At 36.3% G+C, this 26,230-nt stretch overlaps 1 protein-coding gene across 1 annotated transcript in view; it reads right to left on the reverse strand.

The window, feature by feature from the left end:
- Positions 1 to 2,023: 2,023 nt before the first annotated feature.
- The window catches only part of ETNK1 (ethanolamine kinase 1), a 30,988-nt gene continuing 6,781 nt past the window's right edge, over positions 2,024 to 26,230 (reverse strand). The window contains exons 2-8 of the mRNA XM_071733093.1: positions 20,248 to 20,507; positions 19,280 to 19,420; positions 17,628 to 17,770; positions 11,087 to 11,170; positions 9,288 to 9,448; positions 6,908 to 6,981; positions 2,024 to 5,713 (exon numbers count right to left, since the gene is read on the reverse strand). Of these exons, the coding sequence (XP_071589194.1) occupies positions 5,641 to 5,713; positions 6,908 to 6,981; positions 9,288 to 9,448; positions 11,087 to 11,170; positions 17,628 to 17,770; positions 19,280 to 19,420; positions 20,248 to 20,507 (936 nt within the window). The 3' untranslated portion in view covers positions 2,024 to 5,640. The remainder of the gene's footprint in view (positions 5,714 to 6,907; positions 6,982 to 9,287; positions 9,449 to 11,086; positions 11,171 to 17,627; positions 17,771 to 19,279; positions 19,421 to 20,247; positions 20,508 to 26,230) is intronic.

Below are 26,230 nucleotides of genomic sequence, written 5' to 3' on the forward strand. Positions count from 1 at the left end.
TAAATACATAGAAAAGACCAACGTGTACTTAAATGTTGAAAATAATAAAACTGCAAAGATTTAGATTTTTTAATAAACTTCTGTAATGTTTTTTCCCTCTGCCCCGAAGGTTGCCTAAACACAGGAACTTTATCTCTGCAGATTAGACCAACTCGAAAAGTTACTTGGGAAGAAAAAAAACAACAGTATTTTTGTGTATCATCATATCACTAAATGGAGCACATCCACAGAACTGGCACATGCAAACATTTCACAGCACTTTCCTTTCACCCTCAGTCTATAAGCCACAAAGTTGGGTTTCTTCTGACATGTTCCACCTGGATTTGTATTGTTTCTTACTACTGAGATCCTCTTTCTTAAAGCTGTGTGGTGGGCTAAGAGAACCTCTACCTTGCTCAAGACCAAAGGTTCTGGCTTTTCATCTTTCACAACTAATGGAAAGCCAGCTTGCAGCTCACAGCATTAAAAAGCAGGGAAAAGAATCAGCAGCAAGACTCAAAATCAGCCCTGCATTGCCTCAAAGTTTGGTCAAATGCCTCATGTTCTATTATAATTACAACCTGTCTGTTGTGAAGAGATGATAGGAGACAGTCACTAACTCCAGTAGCTGAGACTCAATCTAGCACACTTTAGAAGGCATCCAAAAACACAGCAAATACAAAAACATTAAATCAGAACTAGACATCCACCTCAAACAGTGACAGGTAAGATGCAACTGCCAACTATAGGAAGGGCTATCCCAAGCAATATATTATATTCCAGTGGGTTATAGGATAAGATCCTGTTTAATCCAAATGTTACCCAATCTTGTTTTAATTTTTCTTTTGGTACAAGAAACAAGAGTATTTCATAGACTGTTGTTAGCTCGTTAAGGCTTAAAAAATTTTGAACTTAAATTTTGAAACACAATTTACCTTTTACAATTTGCTATTGTCCTTAATCCATTCAAGTAAGTTTATCCAATACCTTACTACATCAAAGGCTTATGCTTGAGTTTCCTGGTGAACTATTTCCTTCCATACATTTACTGAGCCCATCCCTCCTCTTGACCTGGACAAACTCCCTTCCCAGGACCAGTGTCAACATTGGTAAGCACGAGTACCTTTCCCCAGTGTAGGTAACACTGACAGGATCCACAAACTGTATCACAACCTATTTGCATGAGTATTTTCCAGCAGTTACTAAGCACAGCAGTGACAAGAATGAACTTGAAGGACACTATGGAGTTCCAAACAGACAGCAAAAGGCAACAGTAATGAAACAGAGTTGGACATTTGGGGAAAACTATGCTTCATTCTGCCTGTGCTTCCCAGATTAAAGGCCTTTTCAGAAAAGGGACTTCCTACACACAAAAACACTGATGAGAAGTCACACACTAAAAAACCAGAACAGAATTATAATCAAAAAGGAAACAGTGATGTTAAGTGTGGAAAGGAAGCTTTTATATTCTTGTTTCCCTTAATCAAGTAGGGTTGTGGGCATGGGGAGAAGGGGGGATGGAATGGCACACAGGGAAATAAAACTTTTGTTTTGAATAGACTTAAGGGGCAATCAATAACTCTAAGTGTTGAGGAAAATGACTGGCAGTTTATTTTAGCAATTTGGACAATTATTATAAGCACTTACTAGTTAGCAACTGATTCTATCATAAGGCTATATCCACCAAAAACGTTCAAGCTGGGGGACTTCTATCACAACTAATTCAATAGCTGCTGCCATGGGAACGCACACTTTAGTACTCTGATTCAACATGGTTATGTTTAGAAGTCACCAGCATTCAAGAATGTATAGGAAATTTTTGGAAGTTAACAATTTTAACAACTTTCCCTATGCCATAGGTACTACATGTACCTCTGACACATCATCTGCCCTGCTATTAGAACAGACTCTCTTCATCTTAGTACTGTATAAATTTCATTATTCCCAGAATCATTCCCAAGAGCAGGATGCCAAAAAAGCTAACAGAGCAACAAGACACTGGATGCCCATGGTTACAAAATGGATACCCTTTAACATAGAACTATTATGCTCTGTTACAAGTCAATTTAATAAAAGAAGTCCACACACAGAGTTAGATTTCTTCTTTACATCAAAATTTCTACAAAATAGGAGAGAATACAATGCAATACACAAGTCCATAAATGCAAGATACAGTACAATTCACACTAATTTACAAATGGTTATTTACAGTGTTGTATATACATACACAGTCAGACCTGGTTAATGCAAATCTAGCGAGTCCTTCTAAAATGCAAATCAAGAAGTGTAAGTGAAGGAATCTGAAATTATGTGACAACAGACTAGTTATCATTTGGAAATCTGTAGTGCCTAGGTGACTTGAGATTAGGCATGGATTAGCCAGATCTGACTGCAAAAATGAGAAGAAAAAAATTCACACTATTCTGCTTTACAAAAGCAACCAGGCCACTACGGTCTATTGACTTGATGCTATTTATGCAAGAATGCCACAACTAATAATCCTCTTTTTATTTACAATATGAGTTTAACTAGAGTGAGAATTATTAATGTTGGCATTCCTGCCCTTATCTTAACATAAAGGCAACAGAGTATCTTCTTGGCAAGTCACAGTCAAAACTACTACAGGATGTTTCTAGAGCTCAGTCATTTTTTTTGTCCTTCAAATATCTTAATGTTGCTATTAAAGAAACAGATAAATTAACTGAAACAAGTACATGTTCTCTAGTTTGCTGTTCTAGTACCTAACTTACATTCAGAATGTCCTGTATTCACAGTTTCAAGCTACTTTATAACCTGCAATGCTACTGCAAACTACTGCTTCAGACTTGGAAGTAAGAATATCCGAGTGCTACTGGCTCAAAATGGACAAGGAACAAGGTTCAAGGTAATGAACGTTTCATTTTGGAAAGTGTTTTATAGCACTTCCTAAGAACTTAAATCGGGAACTGTTTTAACCTGCACTTGTCTTGAAAGAAAGCTGATGCAAAGCAGCATTCAAGTGTGTAAAATTATTTTGAACATGCAAAATGAAAGCCTCTAGCTGTACTGCAAAGTCAACCTCTGTAGCCTGTGATAATCCTTGTGCTTCTTCAAAGTGGCTCAGGAGAAGCTTGCAGTATTTACTATCTGCTTCAAAGTGCTTTTTTAGGGGATTCAGTGGAACTTCACTCCGTAGAGTATAAGGATTGAGCTGCACTCACAATGAGCTTCAGTTCTGCAGGAGCAAGCTTGCACTCCTACAGTTATTGCTACTTGAGATGGAGAAAAAAAAAATACTACTGAGAAAAATTACACTAACCCCAAACTTAAGTAGTACTGGTACCTGAAAAGGGAATGTGTTTTGCCCACTGCTGGCAAAGGCAGGATCTGTCAAGTGTTGGATTTCCCAAGATCAAGTGAACTTCACAGCCTTTTTCAAACCTTTTTCAAATATTTCACAAATATAATGCCAGAAATAAAGCCACCACTTGAGGAAAATAGCAGTAAAGAGTTCAAAAATCTTTAAAAGTCTTTTTTTCAAGAAGATCTTTCTGAACTTAAAGGGACTATACCAAGACAGAAGAGTATTATTCAACATGTATCAATAATGTCAACAGAGAAAGTAGAGAAAAATTAAAGTCTTCAGTGCTTTCATGAGCTCTAGCAACATCCTTCATAACTGCTTCAAAGGAAAATATAAATCTCTATTTCAGCTAATTGTTTCTATTTAACTACCAGGAAAACCTGTCCAGTACAGTAGCCTTCAGCTAACAAATGCTAACGAAAATTATTACCTAATTTCAAGTTACAAAAAAAGCCCAGTTCTTTCATTTTGTACTAAGATTAAGGTTTTGACTGAAAGAAATAAAAAAAATACCGGAAACATTCAGAGATGAATACAAACAAGAGGAAAAAAAAAATTCTCATATCTTGCTTTTGTAAAATGACAGAATGCCATTCAAAATGGTCTTTCAAGGTGAAAATTTTTCATCCACATTGATTTTCTTTGTCCTGAATCTATCCAAGCTTTTGTAAAGCACATACATATATATGTGTGTGTGTGTGTGTGTGTGTGTGTGTGCACGTATATACACATATACTCATATACACACACAGCAGTGTGCCATAAAGCAATTTTGAATAAATATCTTTGCTGGAATCTGTACAGACTTCCCATAATATTTACTCTTCAGGTAAGTTTGTGTTTGCACATGTACATGAAAACACAGACTTTGTACATGTGGGCACTTAAGTGACCAAAGTGCAAAGTTTTTCAGAGTATAATCATTGTTGAGTACACACCTGCTCAACTCCACACTGCATTGTTGGGTTTTACTTTTCTGTTGAGTTTCGTCCCCTCCCGCCCACCGCCCCACCCCCTTTCAGATTTAAAGCCTCTTTTCCACACAAACTTATACATTGTTTTGTTAAGTAAACATTTTCTTCTCAATTCACATTTTGTAATCCAGACCATTCTTGGTATAATAGCTTTAAGAAATAAGAAAGCATGTAATCAAAGCTCCATTGTTCAAGTCCATATCATCCTTCAATATGGAGACTTTGAAAAGTAATTTGCTGCCACAAAAAAAAAAAAAAAAAAAAAAAAAAAACAAACCCAGACAGACCAGAATCTGCAACTACAGGACAAAGCAATTAAGACTAGAATCCAAGGTTGGAAGATGACAAAGCAGAAAGATCTCAACAATACACAAACTGTAAACCTAAGTGTCTTGCTCCCCGGTGCAACAGGATCTCTATATTCACTGAGTTTCAGTTCAATAGTCCATTCTACTAGATACTGTTGAAGCACAAATACAGACACCAGAATAGTGTTCAAATTTAGACTCAAGTTTCAAAAAAAGATTATAGATTTTTGAATAGTGGTTTTTTGTTTTAAAAGTATGCTTAAGAAACAAGCGGCTTTCCCAGAGATGTTAGATATGGTACATTGTCCATCTAACATGATGATGGTACATATCCTTGAAGAACCTGATAGATGATCAAAGAACTTCCACATTTTTTCCAGTTTAACACATCAAGAAGGAAAAAATCGAACCATTATTTATAATTCCAGAAAGCTGGTTGATTCTTATACAAAAGAAAAGTACCACTGTTTGGAAAGCACCTTTGTTTGTTTTTCAGAATGAGAGGGAAAAATAAAGATCTTAACCTTTTTTCCTGTTACAGCACACTGGTGATCTCAAGTCTACTATCACACATTTTGTTTGTACACATCTAAAAGGTTAATATTCTCTGACCATGTTTCTTTAATATAAGTTAATGCAACTTCAATCAAATAACTTGTTAAACAAATCCTTTGGAACAACTTCACTGTCTGCATCCAACTTTCACAAAAACTTATGAAAGCAGCAATGGAATCATGTTAAACTTATAATAAATAATTCACATACAACATGTTAAATTACAAAGAAGGATTAAATTGCCATTTCTACAACTTTTTATAGATTTAGCAAGTTTCTAATCCGTTTTATATCAACAGCAGTAGGTATGCTTTTCATATTAAATTTAACATTGAAGGATTGTTTAGAGGCATTGTTTATAAAGCAAGAACCACCAAGTGAGCATAACAGAACTTAAACAAATGTTTAGCTTTTTTCCAGTATCTGTTCTTAGAAAAGATTCAGGGGTTGTTAATCCACTTGGTAAGTTTCTTCCTCTTCATTACTCAGGAAGAGTTAATGTCATGACCTCCAGCTTCATTTTGAAATACTGGTTAAAACGAACAATTGCATACCTATTCAAATGGAGAGGGAGGGAGAGAGAGAGAGAGAGAAGTTTCAAGTTAAGCACAGATAACTCCTTCAATGTAAACAGCCAGCCCAGGCAGGACTAGTCTTAAGTCCACCTATCCTAGCACCCCATTTCCAACCCTTAGCAGCTGCCAAAGAAAGAAACTGAAAGAGAACAGAGCAACCACTTAATGGCACTTCCTCTCCACCTTGCTTTCCACAGTTTGCCAAACGCTGTCCCAGGATCAAAGGTAGTTTTTTTGTGTTTAGCAGTTCTTAACAGTCTGTTCAACAACTGAGAGGTACAATTCCAGAGAAATCTGATGTTGATCATTGCAAAAATGACATTTTAGTCAAAACTGGAAAGTTTTTGGGGTCTACCCCATGTGCTTTAACTTGGCTTTTTGTGCCATCTAGCGGTTACTAACAAGTACTTCCACTTGAGACTAACTGGTCACTAGAAGAATTTCACATTTGTCTTACAAATTGACACAACTATGTCTTGTAAACTGCCCAAGTCAGTGCACAAAATTCTTAAGTGGGTTCTATTACCAAGAGAAATGATTAACTGTATCACCTCTCCCACTCCCCACGGAGAGATGAATTCCTCCGCTCATTGCCATGAAAGACCAGTTAAAAAAAATGTCTAAGACACACATCTACCTGAAAGAGAACACCACTGGCCAGTGTCTCAGGAAACATAACTATGCATTCATTCACATTATGAAGACTCTTTTTAGGATAGATTAGGAATTTCCAAGATCAACACTCCGTGCAAGAAGCAGCAAACAAGCTCTTCTGCACAGAAGCCCCTTTTCTTGGCTCTTGCAGTTGGAAATGTACAGCTTGCATCTGAGAGATAGCACACTATGCTTAGCAACTTGGGTTTTATGTCTGTTTTTCCAACAAATACCCAAAAAAATTTTACTCCCCTAGTTATCTTCCAAGCCTTGTTATATACTATGTGTTTCAGCCTAGAGGCACATACTAATTTAGAGAACTTTCAGCAACAAAAGGCACAGATTCAACAGCTTTGATTGTCTTTTCTCTTACAAATTAAGAGTTGTAGTATGATCACACAGATTAGGACTGTTGCTCTGATCTTTTCCATCCTAAATTCTGGGGTGCTGGAGTAGATGACCACACAGGTTCCTCTCAGCCTCAAGTGTATTGTGACTACATGTAGCATGCACACTTACCCTAGAAAATCAAAGTCAATGGTGGAATACTTGGCTTGAATTAGAGCCCACAATCCCCAAAAGAAGTGGGAAGCCTGAAAAAAAAATTAGTAAAAATTAACATTATATAAAATCCAACATGTAAACATATTCTGACATTGATACAGTTATCTGCAAAACAACTCTCAAAACCCAACCTTTCTATAAAGTTATTTGATATCGCTTTACCTAAAAGATTGGCAAATAAACATTATAGGATTAATTACTGTCATGGAGGGGCAAATCCATTGGCCTCCATGTGTCACTTTCAAGAAAAATAATGTTACAGTTACGAAATAGATTATCTATTAAGTAGATTGTTGTAGAACTATTGACAGTATGTTAAAAAATGTGTAGAAAAAGACATTTAATTTCTACTGCTAAGAGTATTTATTGGACTACATGCATACAACTCTAATGCAACTATGAAATTCCTTTAGAGTCTTTGCTAATAACCCTAAGCTGTTACAACTACAACTCACTTTCACTACCAACTTGGACAGAGATGTGTTCTGTAGCTACGTAAGAGAACCTCTAATTCATCAGCATTTACATTTCTGGACCACTCAGGTTACACGAGATATTTCAGACTTCTGTTCAGTAAATCAACTGCTTACAGCAATTACCTAAATCACTTTTTCAAGCTTGCATAACACCTTTACCAGAAGCATAGAAGATACATTCACACACACACACCTGAAAGCACCTTGTAATGGCAATTACTGTGTGTACATGTGAATCTTTCCTGTACCTCTAGTTTAAATAATTTTGCCTGATAGTGAGCAGTCTGGCCTTTACACCAGGATCCCCTAACTTCAGTTTGTATTCTCTTAACAAAGCTTCCCACAATAACTGACATGTGGATTTGGCAGTATTTGTGCATCGTGTGGGGTCTATAGGCAAGTCCTGAGCTGTTCTCTAAACAGAGCTCTATCCTCTTAAACAGTAGTATGACCCAAGTTTAAAAGTGACAAAACAATCTTACATATATTAAAACAGACCACCAGCCTAATAATTACAGATCTAAGTTTCCTAAATGAATGGGACAGCTAAATCTAATTGTAACAGTTGAGAATAGATATTTTAAAAGAGTAACAGCAAACAAGCTGGAATTTGTAAGGGCTTGTTTATTAATAATCTTCCCAGAAGATTATTCTTACTGCAACCATGAGCTTTTGCCAGAAAACTGAAGGTATTACAGTAACAGAGGTGTGCCTGAACTAGTCAGAGAGAGGACTGAAATCAGGCCAAATGGGGTTCTTAGCCTTAGTCCACCTATGAATAGTCTGCATGTTATTCTTCAGGAGAAAACAAAACAAAGTCCTTCAGCTACAGGGTTAACAGCACTTAGCCTGTAATATTTCCTGTCAAATCCTCTAGGAAGAACAACTTCAGCTGGAAAGCATAACAAAAATAACATGAATCTGTAGAGCATCTTCAGAAATTAAACATAGATCAAGCTTGGAAAAAAAAGATATCTTTAAACTGCTAACAGTACATATAACTGGGACATTCCAAGAGTCAATGCCACACCTATTCTACCCCAATGAATCACACCAGATGTGGGGTTTTTTGTTTTGTTTTCTCTGAAGGATGATGTATCAGAGCCAGACCAAAATTGAACATGCTGTATCTTTTCACAAGGAAAGAACACAGGAGCAAAGCTTTTACAACCAAAGTCTGCAAAGACAGACAGGAAACAGCTTAAAATGAACAAGATAAAGAAGAAACAGCTAACTCTCACACTCTACAGAAAGGCAGAACTTCTGGGGTACCAAAGAAGACTACATGTCCACTTTACTGCAATTTTAAACCACTAAGGTGACCAAAAACAAATCTGAAAACAATTCTCAGATTGCCAAGACACTGCAGGCAAGGAAAGAGTTAAGGTACTACTGATGGACCCTAGAGTGACCTAATTATCTGTAACAAAAAAAAAAGTACCCTAGCTGTACTCTAAAAAATTATTTTAAAAAGACTTTTAAGAAGTCTGAAGATTTATAGGTCTTTATGAAATTCTGCCTTGCTCTTTGATTGTCTTACTATTACAAGAACCTGCTCAATACAGACCCACCCTGAGCTCTAACCAGTCCAGGACCCTGTCAGACCAATAAACAGCCAATAGAAATATTTACTAAAAGCCCATCTCCTCGTTTTCTGAATGCCTACTTCCTCTTTCAGTAGGACTACTCTACAGAGTACTTCTAACACACAACATAGTGGAAATTTTTCATGGAACTGTCCAGGGAAGGTTTTCTTTTTCCCCCCACAGCACTCAATTTCTCTGACAGTGACGGTTTTGTCCACAGAGTAGCAGGCTCCTCTATAACATGTAATAAAGTTCAATAAAGTGTTTATTTACCAGTGCAAACTGATTGACTTGGACATACAGAACTTCAACTTCTTTTTCACTGACTTCCGTGCCAAATCCTTTATACTCTTTGTAGGCCTCAAGGTAAGATCTCAGCCACTGTTCCTGTAATTTCCTGTTAGGATAAAGGCTGTAGTCTACTTCATTTACTCCTAGAAGAGAAAAAAAAAACAACTTAAAGCCTTTTGGTATCTAAACAGACTATTAGAATCACAGAATTGGACTCCCCACCTCCCTGCCTTGAACACACAAATTGATGTAGGCAAGCATCAGTACTTTTACTCCAATGTGATTTTGTAAGGTTACATGTTGGCATCAGAGTATTCAATATAGCAGAAAGATTTATAATGTCTATTTTTTCAGCTACACACATACTCATATTTTGAGATTGATCAAGTTTGGCCTTGAGAGAAACCTAGGAAAAAAGTATTTGCATTAAAAAACAAAAGCTCTCCTGAACATATCAAACATGACACATTTCACAGGAAAGGGGACTTCTATACAAAAATATCCCAAGCTGAATCAATATGCATATATATTTCTACAACCTAAGCTCATATTTGAATAAAAATTAAATTGTTAGACACCCACCTCTCTTCTCCATAGCGTAAATGGTAGAATAAGAATAAAATTCTTATTTCCATAACTATACTCTTTTGCCCTATTTTTCTTCCTATACTGGAGATGCTTACTCACTGGCCATACAAAGTGTGCCAGGAGTCCCAAGCAGGGAGCACAGTTCACTCCCACCAGCTATCATTCCCAGAGGATTTTGCTCTTTAAGTCTTATTTTACAAGCAGAGCAATCCTCTAGCACAAACTCTTTTTTGTGTCATATACACTCAAATTTAGCTTTAAAAAAATAAATCATGTTTTTACTGGATGGGTAGAGAAGCGAAGCACAACTGTTCTTCATAGGAAAAAAAAAAAAGTATTTGTGCATTTAGTCATCTTATTGTACTTAACTCCTTAAAGACTGTCAGATTCTGAAAGGTCTAAATGAAATATTGAAAGCTCTCCAATATATTTTGTGAAGAATTTAAACTTTCTTTCCAAATACAGAAATTGTCAAGCAAACATTCAAGTTATCTGGAGTTAGCATTCAGTTTGTGAAACAGGTAGATTAAGGCCCCTAACTTCATTTTACTGTGTTTTCCATATGTACTTATTTTACTTATTTTTCCTGGTAGCCCATTTTCCGAAATAATAGCAAACACCCTAGGGGTTTGCTCTCTTATGGAATAAATAGAACAGGAGTTCACTGAAAAACTTTTAACAAGTCAATTAATTAATCCACCAACATCTTAGTCCTAAAATCCCACCTTTTTGCTATCAAGACTCTTAGCCTGTCCTTCTCACTTTAGGACATGACTCAGGGCAAGTACTTAGCACAGGCATTCAAAGCCAAAAAAAAAAGCATCACCACAAAAGCCAGCCCATTTGGAACAGTGGAACCACACAGCATATCCTCAGTACATACCAGTGCTGCAACAGATACATTTTCATGTTTCACTACAGTGGGCTGTCTCTGCTGTGTCATTTCAGAAAAGGATACTCTGAAAGTGGAAGGTTCTGTATTTATCCAACTCTACCAAAACTTAGAACGTGGTATGTATTTTCATTACTAGCAAAGCTGCAAAGGAAAGGCATAACTGGCCTGCAAATGAGATAAACACCTTTTGATACTATCAGATGAACAGCTACATATCTAGATATACAGGAAAAAAAAATATGCAATTATAAGGTTTTTATAATATCTGTTTACTTTTCCTCACACATTCAGTGTTTACCTGCAAATTCATTGAAGTGATTTCCAATGTCATAGGCCAGGTAGTTGTATCCAGAATACTCATAGTCTATGAACTGCACATCACCTATGTGAGACACAACAGCAGCAACATAAGAGTCCATATCAAATCAAGTCACAGCCCTAATCCTTTGGTGTCCTTTGAAATTCTACATGAAAAAACCAAACCAAAACAACAAACAAAACCACACACCTATCTTACTTGTGCCTTATTGTGTGCACTCAGACATTCCAGGGTAAGGCTGTGATTTTTATGATGAGATTTGAATATTCATTCAAAAAAGCTCTCTAATTATTTAAGAGTTCTCAGTTTTAAAATTCTGAATAGCACAATTTCAGTTTTAACTTCTACCACATGAGGGCATCCCTTACCATCAAAATAAGGTAGCAGATGATTATTTAATATGCAGAAGTAGCAGATTTTCCCCCACTTAAAAAGAACCCAGTCATGTCTATTCTCACACAGGTGTGCAGTCACAGTGGATTGACACATTGGCACGTGTTGGTATTGCTTTAAATACACCATTTCCTGCTTCCTCCAACCACACTTAAAAAAACAATAATGTCCTTAATTGATGCTTTTTTTAGCTGTCTTAAACTACTCTGAAGAAACAAACAGACAGTCCTCAAGTCCTCCAAACTATGAAAACTATATAGCATTATACAAACAAGGACTGATAAAAGAAAACAGATTTCTCCAAACTAAATTTACCTTTCGTGAAGCTGGGGAAAATGCTTCATTCAAGGTAATACAGCATTGAACCTGCTCAAAAATGTCTACACAAATATCAAACAGTTAGGACATGAAAAAGATGGATTAGGTAAACAGGAGCTCTCGTATTTTAAGTGAAACCAGCAAAATTACTAAAAAAATCAGAAAAGGAAGCAATGGATTATCTTAAGAGCTGTTTGCACTAGAACACTGAAATATAAAACCTTATATTTCCCACTCCTATGATGAAATAGGTAATTTGCACAGTTGCACCCTTTTCCCTCCCTACACCCATTCCTTTAATGACTAGCTGCATATTTACTCAATAAAAACATATTCCTTCAATCAACAAACAGCATGTCTTAAAAGTATCTTACAAATACTAATGCTAACTATGGAACTCAAGGACAAAAAAAAGCCCTCTGCAACAGTAGATCAAGAATAATGTTATTATATATTTCCTAGACTAAGGATTTTAAGTGTCCTCATATCATGTCTCAAGATATGGACTCTGCACATATAAAAGGCAATAGCTTTGCCACATAGGTTTCCTGACCAAGTTATCACAGAACAACTTTGTTAGAAATATTCCTTGAATCTACAACACTTCATCTTTAATGCATTTGATATAGGAACACATTAATGTTTTCCAAATGGACAGATCTTGTACTTATAATGAAAGTTAAACCCCACAACACAAAATTATTTACTTACAATCCTCCAAGTCAGAATTTACCCTTACTTTCACAGAATGAGAGGATTGCTTACCAAGGTTATGAGGTTAAACCTTTTGGGTTCAGACAAACCAACACGAAAATGGCCTGCAGAGCAACAAGCTCCTCCCAGGAGAATCTTGTTGGCCACAGAAAAGTGAAGTTCTCTAGATCTCTGAAGTGACAAGGAATTTTACAGCAGCTGCAGCCAAGAGACTGTAACAGATTCAACTTATGCCACTGCTTGACTGGCTGATTCACACATACTTGTGTATGATTTCATTTCTCACTGCTTCTTTAGCACTCCTTTTAAAAAGGAACACGTGTAAGTTAAAAGCCAAAATACACAGCCCAACCCTGGTTAATACTCTGCAACACAACTGACCTCCTGAACTTCCCCCCTTCATACTCCCACAAACATTTGATATTGCTTATAGTCAAAGGGTTTTCCTACTTCCTATATATAATACAAACATAGCAGGTACAAATTTACTTGCAAAATACCAATGCAAGGCATACTTAGATTTCTTTCATGTGCAAAATTAATCTTGAATATACTTACATGCTGTTATGTATATTTTTAAGTACAGCTAACATTGAAAACATACTTTTGAGATGTAAGAGTTATCATATACAGTGAGAAGTCAAATCTAACAAGATACAACTGAGGTTGTTACCAGGCACTCTCCTATAGGGAAATGCATGTGAACAAGTGATACAACAACCCTCCAGTCACTGCACAAGTAGCACATTGTATGCCACCACAAGGTAGCAACAATGGCATCTGTAGCAGATGAAGAAAACTGGCAATCTTGCATTCAATAAATCAAAAGTTCAAAATGAGCCTTACATTTTTACTGATCTCTTTCAGATTTACTCTACTGTGGAATTCATCCTCAAGTTTATTTTTAGGGTCATAGAATCAACTGGGTTGGAAAGAACGTCTGAGATCATCAAGTCCAACCATTTTTTCATAAAAAGCTCAAAGTCACATAGTTCTTTCTGGGAAACTGAAAGCAAAGGAGTTTTTTACCACTTCATAAAACGCTTACACATCTCAGCTACCTCGTTTTTGAGGAAACAGAAGATACTCTGCATGATTTTATATAACTGCAGTATTAGAAGTTGTTACTTTTAAGTTTTACTGCAGTTCATACAGGAAAGCCTCTTTAAAACAAATACAGCTTACACTAGTATTTAAACAGTTAACTTTTGTTTTGCTTTGTACTTTCCTGTAGTAAGTACAAAGGATTTGTACATCCCACCAATTTCAAATGTAAGCAGGCAGGCCAGTAAGAGAGGCAAGTTTATACACATTTGCATTTTACTGAACAATTTAAAACTAAGATCTATAATCTCTCTGGAGAAACTACTGTTATCAACAGGAATAAAGACATCAAGGGTATTGAACATCTCAAGTGGAAACACAATCCTTTCATCAAGAGGTCTACTAATGTAGACAACATGTAATGAAATCTATAAAAACTACATAAAGACACAAAATGTGATAGATGGTGTGTTCCATACACCAGAAATTCAATTTCTAAATAGATCAAGTAGTAGTCAGGAGGACGTCCACTAGATATCCTCAGGGAACTGAAAGTTAGAAGGCTGATAGCACCTCTGTTTCTAGTGACACTTCACTTGTAAAGGGTAAATAAGGTGAGCACTTCCAGTGTGCAAGTTTCAGCTGCGGTTACCACAGCAGAATGATGTATCCTGAGTTTCATCTCATCCTGCTCATCAGGTGAGCCACTGAGGTCCTACAAGACAGCTTCAGGAAAGACAATAATCTATGTCATGAACATACATGAAAATTCATGAATGGGCCATACACCCAAAGAGGAATTTTAGCTATAAATACCCAATATATCTTTGCCAAAAGAAAAAAAAAAAAAAGTTTTTAGATCAAAACCAGAAGCCTTAAACATACCTCAGTCTTCAGAAGCACTGAGCACCCACAGACTCCTACCAAAGATCATAGAAAACATTGGGTAGGCAGAGGGAATAAACAGAACAAAACTAGCCATCTACCTACACACTTCCTGGCAGCTGATTCTAATACATTCAAAAAGAACACATACAGAAACAGACAAATGAATACTGATATTTGGTCTTATTGAATAGCAAGCATTTGTATACTGTTAAAACGTTAAGTATTATTGGTAACTCTCTGGTCACATTTAAAGAAAAAAAAATAATCATACTTTTAACTGCATCAGGACACAAAGGCTATAAACAAGCAGTACCAAGCATCAATCATATTTTTATTATCTTGATGCCCAAGCGGTAATTAAGAGCAACACAAAGCTTCGAGTTATATCCCTCGAAGAGTATTTCATGCTGATAATTAGAAGTTATGTAAAGTAACACTCACAAATTTTCATATCCTGAGTGACTGCAAACGGACATTGACAAAACAGCAAGAGGCTGAGTTCTCTCAGCCACACAGCATGAGCCAATTTAAATAAGGCAAGTGACGCTCCATCCCATGAAGCCAGCACTCAACATGCTATTCCACTCTCATAAATAAAATATAAAGACATGAGACAAATTTGTCTTAAAAGCAGTTTAGTGACACAACTATTATTTTTCCTTCAAGCCTGAAAATATACCATGAATTCAATGTAGAGGACAAGTCAAAAAAAAGTACTGTGACAAGCCCCAGTCATTTTAACTGCATTGGACAGAAATCTTAGCATCTGTTGATAGTCTGTAGCTCAAAAAACATACATGCACCTACCCTACGCCTGGTTCATGTGCAAACTGAGCATTGACAAGCCAAATTATAAATACAACGTGGCAAACACTTCACTCAAAGTTCACTGGGGAAAGGAAAAATTGTAGTTAACCTAGAAAAGTTAACCTAGAAAATTGTAGTTAACCTCTTTCTTTAGTTCCATCTTACGGTCATCAAGGTTTTTTTGATACACAGGAGCCTGTGTACAGTAAATTTAGTAGAAGTACAGCATCACCGAAGCTGTTAATTATCTTCATACAGCTTGATGGCATTCCAAATGAAGTACCTCTTTAGAGATTCTATGTTGAGCTCTGCAAAATTCTTTGTATACAGTAAAAGCTTTTGTTCTGCTAAGTAGAATTCCAGCAATACATTAGCAGTTAGAAGCTGAGCTTCCACTTCTAAAATCTCGTTCCTCATTTTAAGACTGTGCTAACAGAGATTTATATCTTTTGCTATGTAAAAAGTATAGTGTAAGAAACAGCTTTCAAACAATGGTCTACAGATGGCATTGAGGTTTGGTTACTATGAAAGCAGTATCTGTTGTACTGGTATTATAGAAGTCTTATAACACATTTAATAAATACATTCATTTCATATTTCCAAGTGTTTCAAACCCCAAAGATGTTTAGCTTGAAGCCAAAGTGCTTTATGCACCTCCCTCCACCCCACCCTGCCCCCAAACACTAAGCACTCACACACTCGTTACTGTAGGATTGCTCATAAGTGATGTGCTGCTGACACTGTTTTTTCCTCCATTCTGTTTACAAAAAGAAAAGCATATAGCATTTGTTTTAAAAATACAAATTTCAAGCCTGCTGACCATGATAAGGAACTTAAAAGAACTCCTCCAGGTTTTTTTGCAGCATGGTTCTACTATGAAAAGTGACTGTAAAAATTAGTTACACTACAGAATGCTAAAACTCAAGGTAGTTTCAGCACTGAAAAAACCAAGCAGTAACAATGGGTTTATTTTTGGTACTACAGTTACATAACTTCAATCTCTGCAATATCACAAGCAGATTCTTTTTTTAATCTTCCATACTTCCTGTCCCTGCTTTTTAAGTAGGGCTACCACTGAAGCTAAGTAAAACTACAGAATTGTGAAAATTTAAAACTGCTGTTAATAGCATTATACATATTATACACCTATAGAACTAGAAGCAGTAGCAATTGCCTTCAGAATAGTATTACTCAGACAGAAACTTGTGTATAAGCCACCAAGAGACATATTTTCTCAGTTCACATACATTCAGTGCATATAGGATGCAGAGAATGGTTATACACAGCCAGTTTTCATACTAGAACCAGATCCAGGATGTTTTTGTTCGGTTTTACTTAGAAATTTTGGCACATAAGTTTGAAAGGTCAAAGACCAACAAGCACCAGTGACCAACTAATGGAGAACACTTCAGCTCCATTCACAGTCATATACTACACCCTTTTGGGATTACCACAAAGCTGTCACAAATAGGATGGTACTAGAAGGAATATGTGATCCTCATTTCAGAAGAAAATCTTGTTCTAACCTGATGAATTTGCTGTACTCGGCTGATCTGAGATTTGAAATGGGAAGTAAATTGTGCATTTTTACTACACCATGGCCATTTTAGTATTTTAAGTTGGCCTTTGTTTTAACTTCCTGTTTAGTTGATTCATTTAGTAACCGAACCTCAAACCACTAAAATCCATAAATAAACTGTAGGTTTACACAGAGGCTTCACAGATTTTGATTAAGGTGTTCCTTAATAATATGAATGAGTTAAAATTGTTATAACAAAACAAAAATACACTTCATCTTTGCTAAGATGTACTAACTGTTTAAATACAGTACATATCTACAGTAGAAATCTGTAAGATGCCTATGTACCTCATGCAGGAAATAATGCTACATTCTGTGACTCAATATAGAGTATCACCAAGATACTTCATAATGAACCTGTCTTCCAACAGCCAAACCAGAAAAATATGTATGTCAGAGGCAATGTCTTCAGGTTATTTTTTGTTCTTGATTGGTTTCTTTTTCCCCCCCCTCCAAAAAACTTTATATGACTAGAATAGAACTAACAAACAATTATATACTTTGCAGCCTAGTCATACAGTCAGGCCAAGAATTAACAAATTCAGGAAAGCAAGGAACACCAGCATTCTTCTTCTGTACATATAGATGTAACGTACATACAGGTGAAAATTAGTTAATTGAGGAACTTAATATTTGCACAGATATCACTAACATTGGGTCTTAAAAGCTCAAATTCAGTTCACTTATTTAAGTCAATAAAATGACATTACTGATGTAGCAAATGCAATTACAGCATGAACAAACTAAGCCACTACTTACTGTTTAGTCAGTACCTACCTCGTTTCTTGTTGTAAATTATATTCTTACACAACAGGTCATTGTGACAAAGTACCACTGGTGATCCTAAATTTGACAGTCTTTCCTTCATCCAGGCCATTTCTTCCTGAAGGACTTCAGGACTTGGAATGTCACTTAGAAACCTTTACAGGTGTAAGAAATTTGAATGTTAATATTTAAGTAGCATGTGTTCCATACCAAGCACCTGAGATGAAAAAAAACTGTTACTTTCCTCTACATTTTTATTCCAAGTAATTAAGACTTTTCTGCTACAGCACTCTTGCCCCGGGCACCACAGCAAGTCAAATTATAATTGCTCTGTCCTCCTCAAATTTGCTCTGTTCTCCTAAAAAATATTCTCTGAAAATTATCTGGTGCTGTAAAAGTGACAGTAGTCCAAACATAAGCAATATAATTTGAACACAATCCTGCACGTTTCTTAAAGGAGTAAGAATTAAAACTCTTAGAGCATGAATTGATTTAATTTCTTGCTCACATTACATTACTTCCTTCAAGTAGAATACACAGCAAGTACCAAATGTATCCATAAAGAGGAAATTCTAGTCACAGTGAATATGCTTAAGCAGGTATTTTCAGACTTCCTATTAAATTCTCAAATTTTCTCAGTTTTCCCAAGGAAAAAACCCTCAACTTTGCTAGATCGTTCTTTGATTACAATACAGCAAGAAGGGCAGCTGGCATCAGTGATTTTTTAAGAAATTTATGGAAAATGGTAAGCAGTTTAATGCTTAAAAACAAGTGATAACAAAGTTTGATGTCTTGTACAAACACTTCCAAATTACAGGTAAGTTAAAGTTCGAATCCCAGTCCCCCCCAGACATCGTCTTCAGCTCAAGCTTTAGATTACAGCACAGAAATTTTACTCTAGGTTAACACAAACATAGGACATTCCTCCTAGTTTTGCTGTTCATCCCAATCTTCCAGTGACTGATGCTAGAACCCTTTGTATGTATTCTTATTTTGTTAGTCTTCTAAGAAAAAAGTTGGATTTACAAATTATGAGCTATACTGGGATGCTAAAAAAATGTCATTAAAATCACTGGTGAAACTCCCAAGATAGCACAAGTCTAGAATGATTGTAAGGATACCTTCTGCTGGGAAGCACTTTGGGAGCTCATCCCATCACCCAAAACAGCTTATCATTAACTCTGCTTTTATGGCAGCCAATTCTGGACAAATTTAAAAACCGAATAAAGTCAAGACAGCTAAGAGGTGCAGGTTACAATGAGCAACAAGCACTACTCCTGCGAGCCCAGGAAATATGCTTTCAGTATTCACCCCAGAACACAGGTCTCAGTTTGGGAGACTTACTGATCTCTTAAAAGCTGCTGAGACACAACTACATGAAGTACTTCTATAGACCTTGGTTCTCTAGAAAGAGTGAAGAAAACTATTATCATTAATTGTCTGATCAAACCAAGAACTGTGTATACTTGCACAATAAACCAACTGAATTAAAAGTCCCTCCTTACCATATCCAACATATATATAGCTACTTCAGCATACAAGAGTATCACAACTCAGTTTTACAAACTTCAACATTACATAACCCAAACCTGTTTTTAAAGCATTCTTCTACCCCTCAACCAGAAAGAATGCAATATATGGAAAACATATAATGAAATACCTACCTTTTATTTAATTCCTCATCTGTAAATTCTGTGGGTATGAGAGAGAAGTATTTCCCCATCTTCAGCCACAGATTAGATTTAGGGATCCATCCATTGTGTGCATGAATAGCATGGATTTTAGCAAGCTGTCTGGCAATGAGTCTAAAACACCAAAGTTTAAATTAATGCTATGTTTGCAACAGATCTGACAGTCTATCATATTTTTCCAAGCAACAAGAGAAGACAACTATAACATATTCAACCTAAACGTAGAAAATGCAACAAAGGAATTCAAAGAGGTTTTAAACAAGAACAACACAGCTATGGAATAGCATCTTTAAAGACTCAAAAGGTCATTAGCAGCACTGTTTCAGAGAAGGGAGGCAGAAGCTCAGTTATAGCATGCATACCTCACCTGTATTTACATTCTACTCATCAACTTTCTTATCTTTAGAAGAACTGACTCAAATTAGCTGCCACTGTTAGGAAAATACATTTCACTGTATACATGGACAGAAATCAAAAATCTTAAGACATCAGTACTTTCTTTTCACTGCTAATAGCTAAAAAAGTTATGTTTCAATGGAAGACTACCTTGGACCTATTCACAAAAGGAATGTACTAGAAACAGAGCTAGGAGTACTTGGTTTTATCAAGTCAAGCCCCCTGCATCTCCACCATGTTAAATGGTCTCCCCAGTAGTAATGTGCCAGTGTTAAATGCTCACAATGAGCACATTCATAGTGAGAATATAGTCTTCTGGGGAGACAGCAAGGGTCATTTGTTCAGCACTTAAATACTATGACAACTAAGACAAGGGACAGTGAGCTGTCACAAGTCTGAACATCAGATTTGTGCAAGCTTATAGAAATATTTCTTTTCTGTTTGTTCATCTAACCTTGAGATCCTCTGGGTCTGATGGAACACTATAAACACATCACAGAACTTGAATATTGAAATAGTAACGATTTAGAAAACTAAGAGCTTACCTAAAAATATCTGGATTGCATACATGCTCTGGATCCAGTGCTTCTCCCTGCATGAACTCATAGCACAGGCCATTATTGAAGGTACAGTACAGCTGAGGAGCGCAGCCATGAGCCTGCAACACGCGGAAGCTCTTCACTTCCTCATCCCGATCTACTAAGAGCTCGGTCTTATTTCCATAGATCCTAACTAGAACCACATCATCTGTTATGTCACCCACATAGCAGCCAATTAGTTTATTGGTGATTCCATCAGTGAACAGCTGAAAAGTAAAAAAAAAAAAAGTGTCAGTGACTGATGTGCACCTGAATTTTCAACATGCAGGAAAATAATGGAGGGTTATCCTTTAGTTAGTTCATAAACCACAGATGATTACTAGATCAAGTATTTACAAAATGATTCTAAGATACAGGAAAGTCATGAAGAAAACTGCAAGAATTTCTTTCCCCCCCCAGCAATACATGAAAGGAGAAGAGGAACGTGTGAAAGCACGCTGCAGTGAACTGAAGAAATACTACATGTAAAAGGCAACAGCTGAAAACTCAATACCGTAAAATTAGTTTCCACACAACCACTCTGAAACCGATGGATTAAAATATCGGAAATCAAAACCCCAACAAGGCAGCAATGCTAAGGCAGCATGAAAAGCGGTGAATACAGGGAGTATGGAAACAAACATTTTTGATGCACTTCACTACCAGTGCACAACTAGTAAAAGATACTCCTGGAGTTCAAAACTAATCCTTTTTAAAAGCTAAGTTCAGATCAGAAACAGTTCGAGTTTGGTGGTTATCATCTTCCCACATGCCTTGACCATTTACTGATTGAGAACAATTCTTGAAGTCATTTTGGTTCCTCTACAAATTTGAGACAGTACTTGAAACTCAAGATCCTAGCCATTCCAAATCAAAAGCCTCTAAGAAGATCCACTATCCCCTCATTTCACTTCATAATTCATATATGCAAAAGATTTAAAAAGCATTTCAAGTCCATTAAAGCATATATAAATGCAATTTTTAGACCTGCAACTCACTTTGACTTTCACCAGTCTAGTCACTGATGACTGAACATACTGAAAATTAAGCAGCTTTCTACAAAAAAAGAGCATTATCTCAGCATTATATTAACATCTAATGACAACCCACTCACAGCCTTTCAAATGATGGAGGTACAGATACCACAAGTTCCTAGCTATGGAAAAAGAGAAGGGAGGAAAGGGGTGTGCATGCAAATAAAACCACTCCTCAACTGCTGCTTCTCCTTTCACATTTTATGACAAGGCCTAAAGAATTCATAGTACATGTTGAGCTCTTGCAGGTGCTATTTGAGAGACTGGACTCTAAGTTTCTGAGCTGAGTGTGCTTACTTGCATCTATTAAAGTCTTTGAAATCCCAGCTCAATACCTGCCACAGTAACAAATCAGCTCTTAATCTCCTACAATCTAGGACAGTATTACAGCTCAGAAAACAGATGTTTGGCACTTACAAACTCTTTGCATTTTATCAGCTCAGACTGAATGCTCAAGAACTTGCTGGATGATCACTACCCACATTAACTCTGGCTGTTAGGTAAGTAATTGAAAGACAAGCCACTAACTTCTCAGACAACATCACAAGCAAAAACACCAATCCAGTGTTTTCACCACTACTGAGAAGCAAACAATTTAAAGTCAAGGTCCTCGCAGCAACTGTGGTTTGTATTCAAATATAATTTAGTTTTTACAGTCATGCCTCTCCTCCCACTGTTGCCCTAAAATCCTATATAAAGCTTAATTAAAAAGCAATAAATCCTACCATGAAAAACAAAACCAGATTTCATCCCTTTCACTAAAGCAAGCAAGCAGAAAGAAGTAGCTTCAAGTTTGTTAATACTCACAGCTAGACACACACCATTTTCCTTTGGGTGGGCAATCTGCAGTTTTAACTTAACACCCTTCTTTACATTGATTCTCAGTAACTCTTGTGGTATACGAATAAGAGGTAAGTGGAAATACAGTTTGATGACCTTCATTAGAACTTTTTAAAATACTTATTTAAATAATACCCTCAAAGCTGCAAGCAGCTGTTATTTAAAGGCAACCTGAAGATGGTGGACAAGTGTTTTGGTTTTTGTTTTTTTTTTAATTCCTCGTTGTAACAGAGGTCTGAAAAGCAGATGAAAAATGAAGCCTACTCATCAGAAATAAAATATTAAATGTTCAGTGACAATAGTTGGAATTCCTTATTTACTGATATCCACTCACACACCCACCCCTGCATGTCTTACACTAAACCTTAATATTTAATTTAAAAGCATGCTTATTAAAAATACATGCCAACAATGGGCAACTTCACTACTGGCATACTCATTCTGTAGAACCTTAAACAGTTTCGAGTGGGGATTTTTTTGTTGTAGGTTTTGGGTGGGAGTTGGTTTTGTTTGGGGTTTTTGTTTGTTTAATTTTTAAGCAAAACAATTCAGAAACATACTACTTTTCTTCCCCTCTAAGACTTGGGTGGGGTTTTTTTTTTTGTTTGTTTGTTGTTTTGTTTTTTGGATTTTTTTTTTTTTTTTTTTTTTTTTTTTTTTTTTTTTTTTTTTTTTTTTTTTTAGAGTAAAGCAGTATAATTCAAACATAAGTGACAGTTTATTTCCAGATCTCAGGGGGCTACAGAAACTGAGCATTAGGAGCAATTTTTCTTAGTTCTTGAAGGAAAAAAAAATCTGAAATAGGGGTCAAGACATTCACAGTGGAAGATTCTGTTCTAGCTATCCTGCCATGCTTTCCTCATCACCCCTATATGATGAAGTGAACAAACCCAAATTAATGCAGAAGAGGACTAGGGAAAATGTAGTTGTTATAACAAGTAACAAGAAATAGTTCAAGCTCCTACGATGCAGAATTGCAGAGGATGCAAAGATACTTCATGTTCTTAAACAGTTACAAACAATTTTGCAGCAGTAGGTTCAGCAAATGAAGTGCTCTTTATTTACACTGGGTTAAGTATAAATTCAAATAAACTGACTTACAAAGCCTCCTTGATTTACTCAAAATTAAGACATGACAGTTTATGGACAAATTTAATTACTAGCTATTATTTTAATAACCCAGAATAGGAAACAACTAAAGAAAAATCTTGCCTTAAACAGTCTTCATAACAACTAAGTGTTACAATGTTACTCAATGCAATTAAGACAACTATGAAATTTAGCACTATAAGATACTGGTTTACACATTAGAAATAATGTAACTGTATTCTAACACTATCCTACTGTTTTGCTTGACATTTACACAGATGTTTAAAGTATTCTCTGTGTATATGAGCATATTGTTGCAACAATGTACATACTGTTCCACAGGAAGGATGATTTCCTTGAGCAGTTACCCAATTTGCACAGGCAGTACTTAAATGCATTTCAAATACGCCTTATAAATCACAAATTACATCTTTATATTATAATGTATTCATCCACAGCCTTCCCCCTTGTAAGTGTATTGTTCAGACTGGAATCATTCAGTTCCTGTGATCAGACAGCTCAGCATCCCTGCTCAAGCAGGGCCAACCACAGTCAGTGGCCCAGGAATGTGTCCAGAGAATTCTCCAGAAATTCTGGAGACTCTACAACCTGCCTGGGCTACAACCCAACTGTTCTAGTTTTCGACCACCCTCACAGCGAATAACTGTTTTCTTATTTTCAGATGGAATTTCACATGTGTTTTATTTTGTTCCTTGTCTGTAACTGGGCACTGAGAAGAGTACGGCTCCCTCTACTTCATTCCCTCCCATCAGGTGTTTATCCATGTTGATAAATTCCTGCAAGCCCTCTTTCTGTCCAGGCCAAACATTCTCAGCCCCCTCCTCATGTGAAAGATGCTCCAGTCATCCTTACAGCCCTTTGCTGGACTTGTTTGAGTGAGCCTACATCTTTCTCATGGTGGGGAGCCAAGAACAAGACACAGCACTACAATATGTATCATGTACAATCAATGTAGAAGCACTGGTTCTCCTACACTTCAGTATAAAATCAGTTTTTAACTAATTAAAAACTTTAAAGAGCACTTCACAGAAGTAATTTCTCTTGAACTGTCTATCAAGTTAAAAAGTGTCTTATCTGCCACATACTTGAACAAAAACTTCTAGAAAAACCACTTCTAGTGGCTCTTCTGCCATTGCAGGGCCTGAAGATGAGTTAAAAGTTCTGTTAAACTGAAAAGAATCAAACCCAGCAACCATAAAATAGACTACTTCCTCTAAAGTAATCTATTCTCATTATCAAATGGTAAAGGAAGCTATACAAATTAGGCAGTAATTCCCAACATGCAGCACCAGTATTTCAAAACACTGCAACTCGTGCCACTTTCTACCTCTTTTAAAATGGTCCTGTAATGAAGGCCTTTCTCTACATACAGAATTGTACTGTGGAAAAGGCAAGGCTTTACTATCATCAGAAATCATGATACTACAAAGAACAAACATGTTAAGTAGCACTGATGCAAGCAAACAGTAAGAATTTGACATGCATTTGTTGTTGAAATTCTGGCCATGCTAGAGCTTTTGTCATACTGCACAAGTCGTTTATCCCCCTAAAATGAGCCTCATTACTGTTAAAAAAAATAAATCTACAACAAGGAAATTGGACTCCCTCAACTGATAATTTAGGAACTCTACTTCTTATTAGCATCTATTTGTAACACGCTGTTATAAGTAATTATTTACACCCAGGAGCACTTTAATTATTGCTTCTTAAAAAGGCCGAACAGTTTGCTTACTTTTCTAATAACATTATTCAGAATAGACAATTTCCATATTCCATTGTGAAAAAAACATCTGTTTTCTACCAGTAAAAGACCATTATACTTTATTATTTATTCAGAATGCCTTACTTAAAATCTTACATTTGAAGACTCAACTTAGAATGCCTTTCCTGAAAGGTAACCTGAGATGCAGCAAAGCAAAACAGGAATTCTAACAAAAGCATCAACTGAGCAGCATAAACAAGGAATTGACTCTGATGCCACTGATAAGATACTTCCAAGGCCACATGGAAAGATGACAGAGGAGATCTACAGAATGTTATGAATAGCAAGTAGAAAATTCTAAAAATTAATACAACATACCAAGAACCAATAGATTGCAATACAATGGAACAAATAAAAAAATCAGCAGCAAGATTCTTCTTTTGTAATCTGCAAAAATGTAATTATTGTGATATATACTCATCACACTGTAATAAGTATTTTCAGCTGAGGTGATGCAAAGATAAGACTAAATTCTGAAAACATTTCCATAATGTTTTTTATACTTGGACACAATCCAGCCAAGAGATCTAGCTTGAAATTAATGTTTTCTAGGTCTCAGGAAAAAACAGAAACTGTCCAACTGAAATGCAGAGTGAAGCTGAGATGGCTACAGACAGGCCTGGGTTACACATACAGTCCCAAAGCAAGCCACAGTAGAAACAAGATAGCCCAAGGAAGAGTCCAGGAAGAGCAAACTCAGTCAAGACATGAGGTATCTTCGTGAGGCAGCTTACACTGGAAGCACTCTTATCAGCAAAAATGAGGTTATTAAGATTCCTAAAAAGAGAAGGTGATGGATGAATTCCCATTTCCTATGCAGGTGGTTCAAGAAAAGCTTTATCTGATCCTACTGTTCCAGGTGTTCAAAAGAATGAGAAGAATGAAAAGAAAATTATGATCACATGTAACAAGCATAAACAGGCAGAAATAAATTGTTACAGAGCAAAGTATAAAGTGCTTATCACTCGGAGAGATGTAAAACCAGGCAAATTTTTTTCCTTCTAGATCATTATTACATCCATAAGAGAAATACAGAAAGCAGTATTGTACTGCTGGAGGAACAGAACATCAATGCAAAATTCTTACGTAAATAATTCTCCCTCTATCCTGCTGCTGAACCCCAGATTGCTCATTACAATCTCCAGAAAAGAAGACTTTAATACATCCTCCTTAATTGTTTAAAATGTAACTTCATTTCTTCTGG

The sequence above is a fragment of the Heliangelus exortis genome, chromosome 1, assembly GCF_036169615.1.
Source record: "Heliangelus exortis chromosome 1, bHelExo1.hap1, whole genome shotgun sequence".
NCBI classification, from domain to species: Eukaryota; Metazoa; Chordata; class Aves; order Apodiformes; family Trochilidae; genus Heliangelus; species Heliangelus exortis.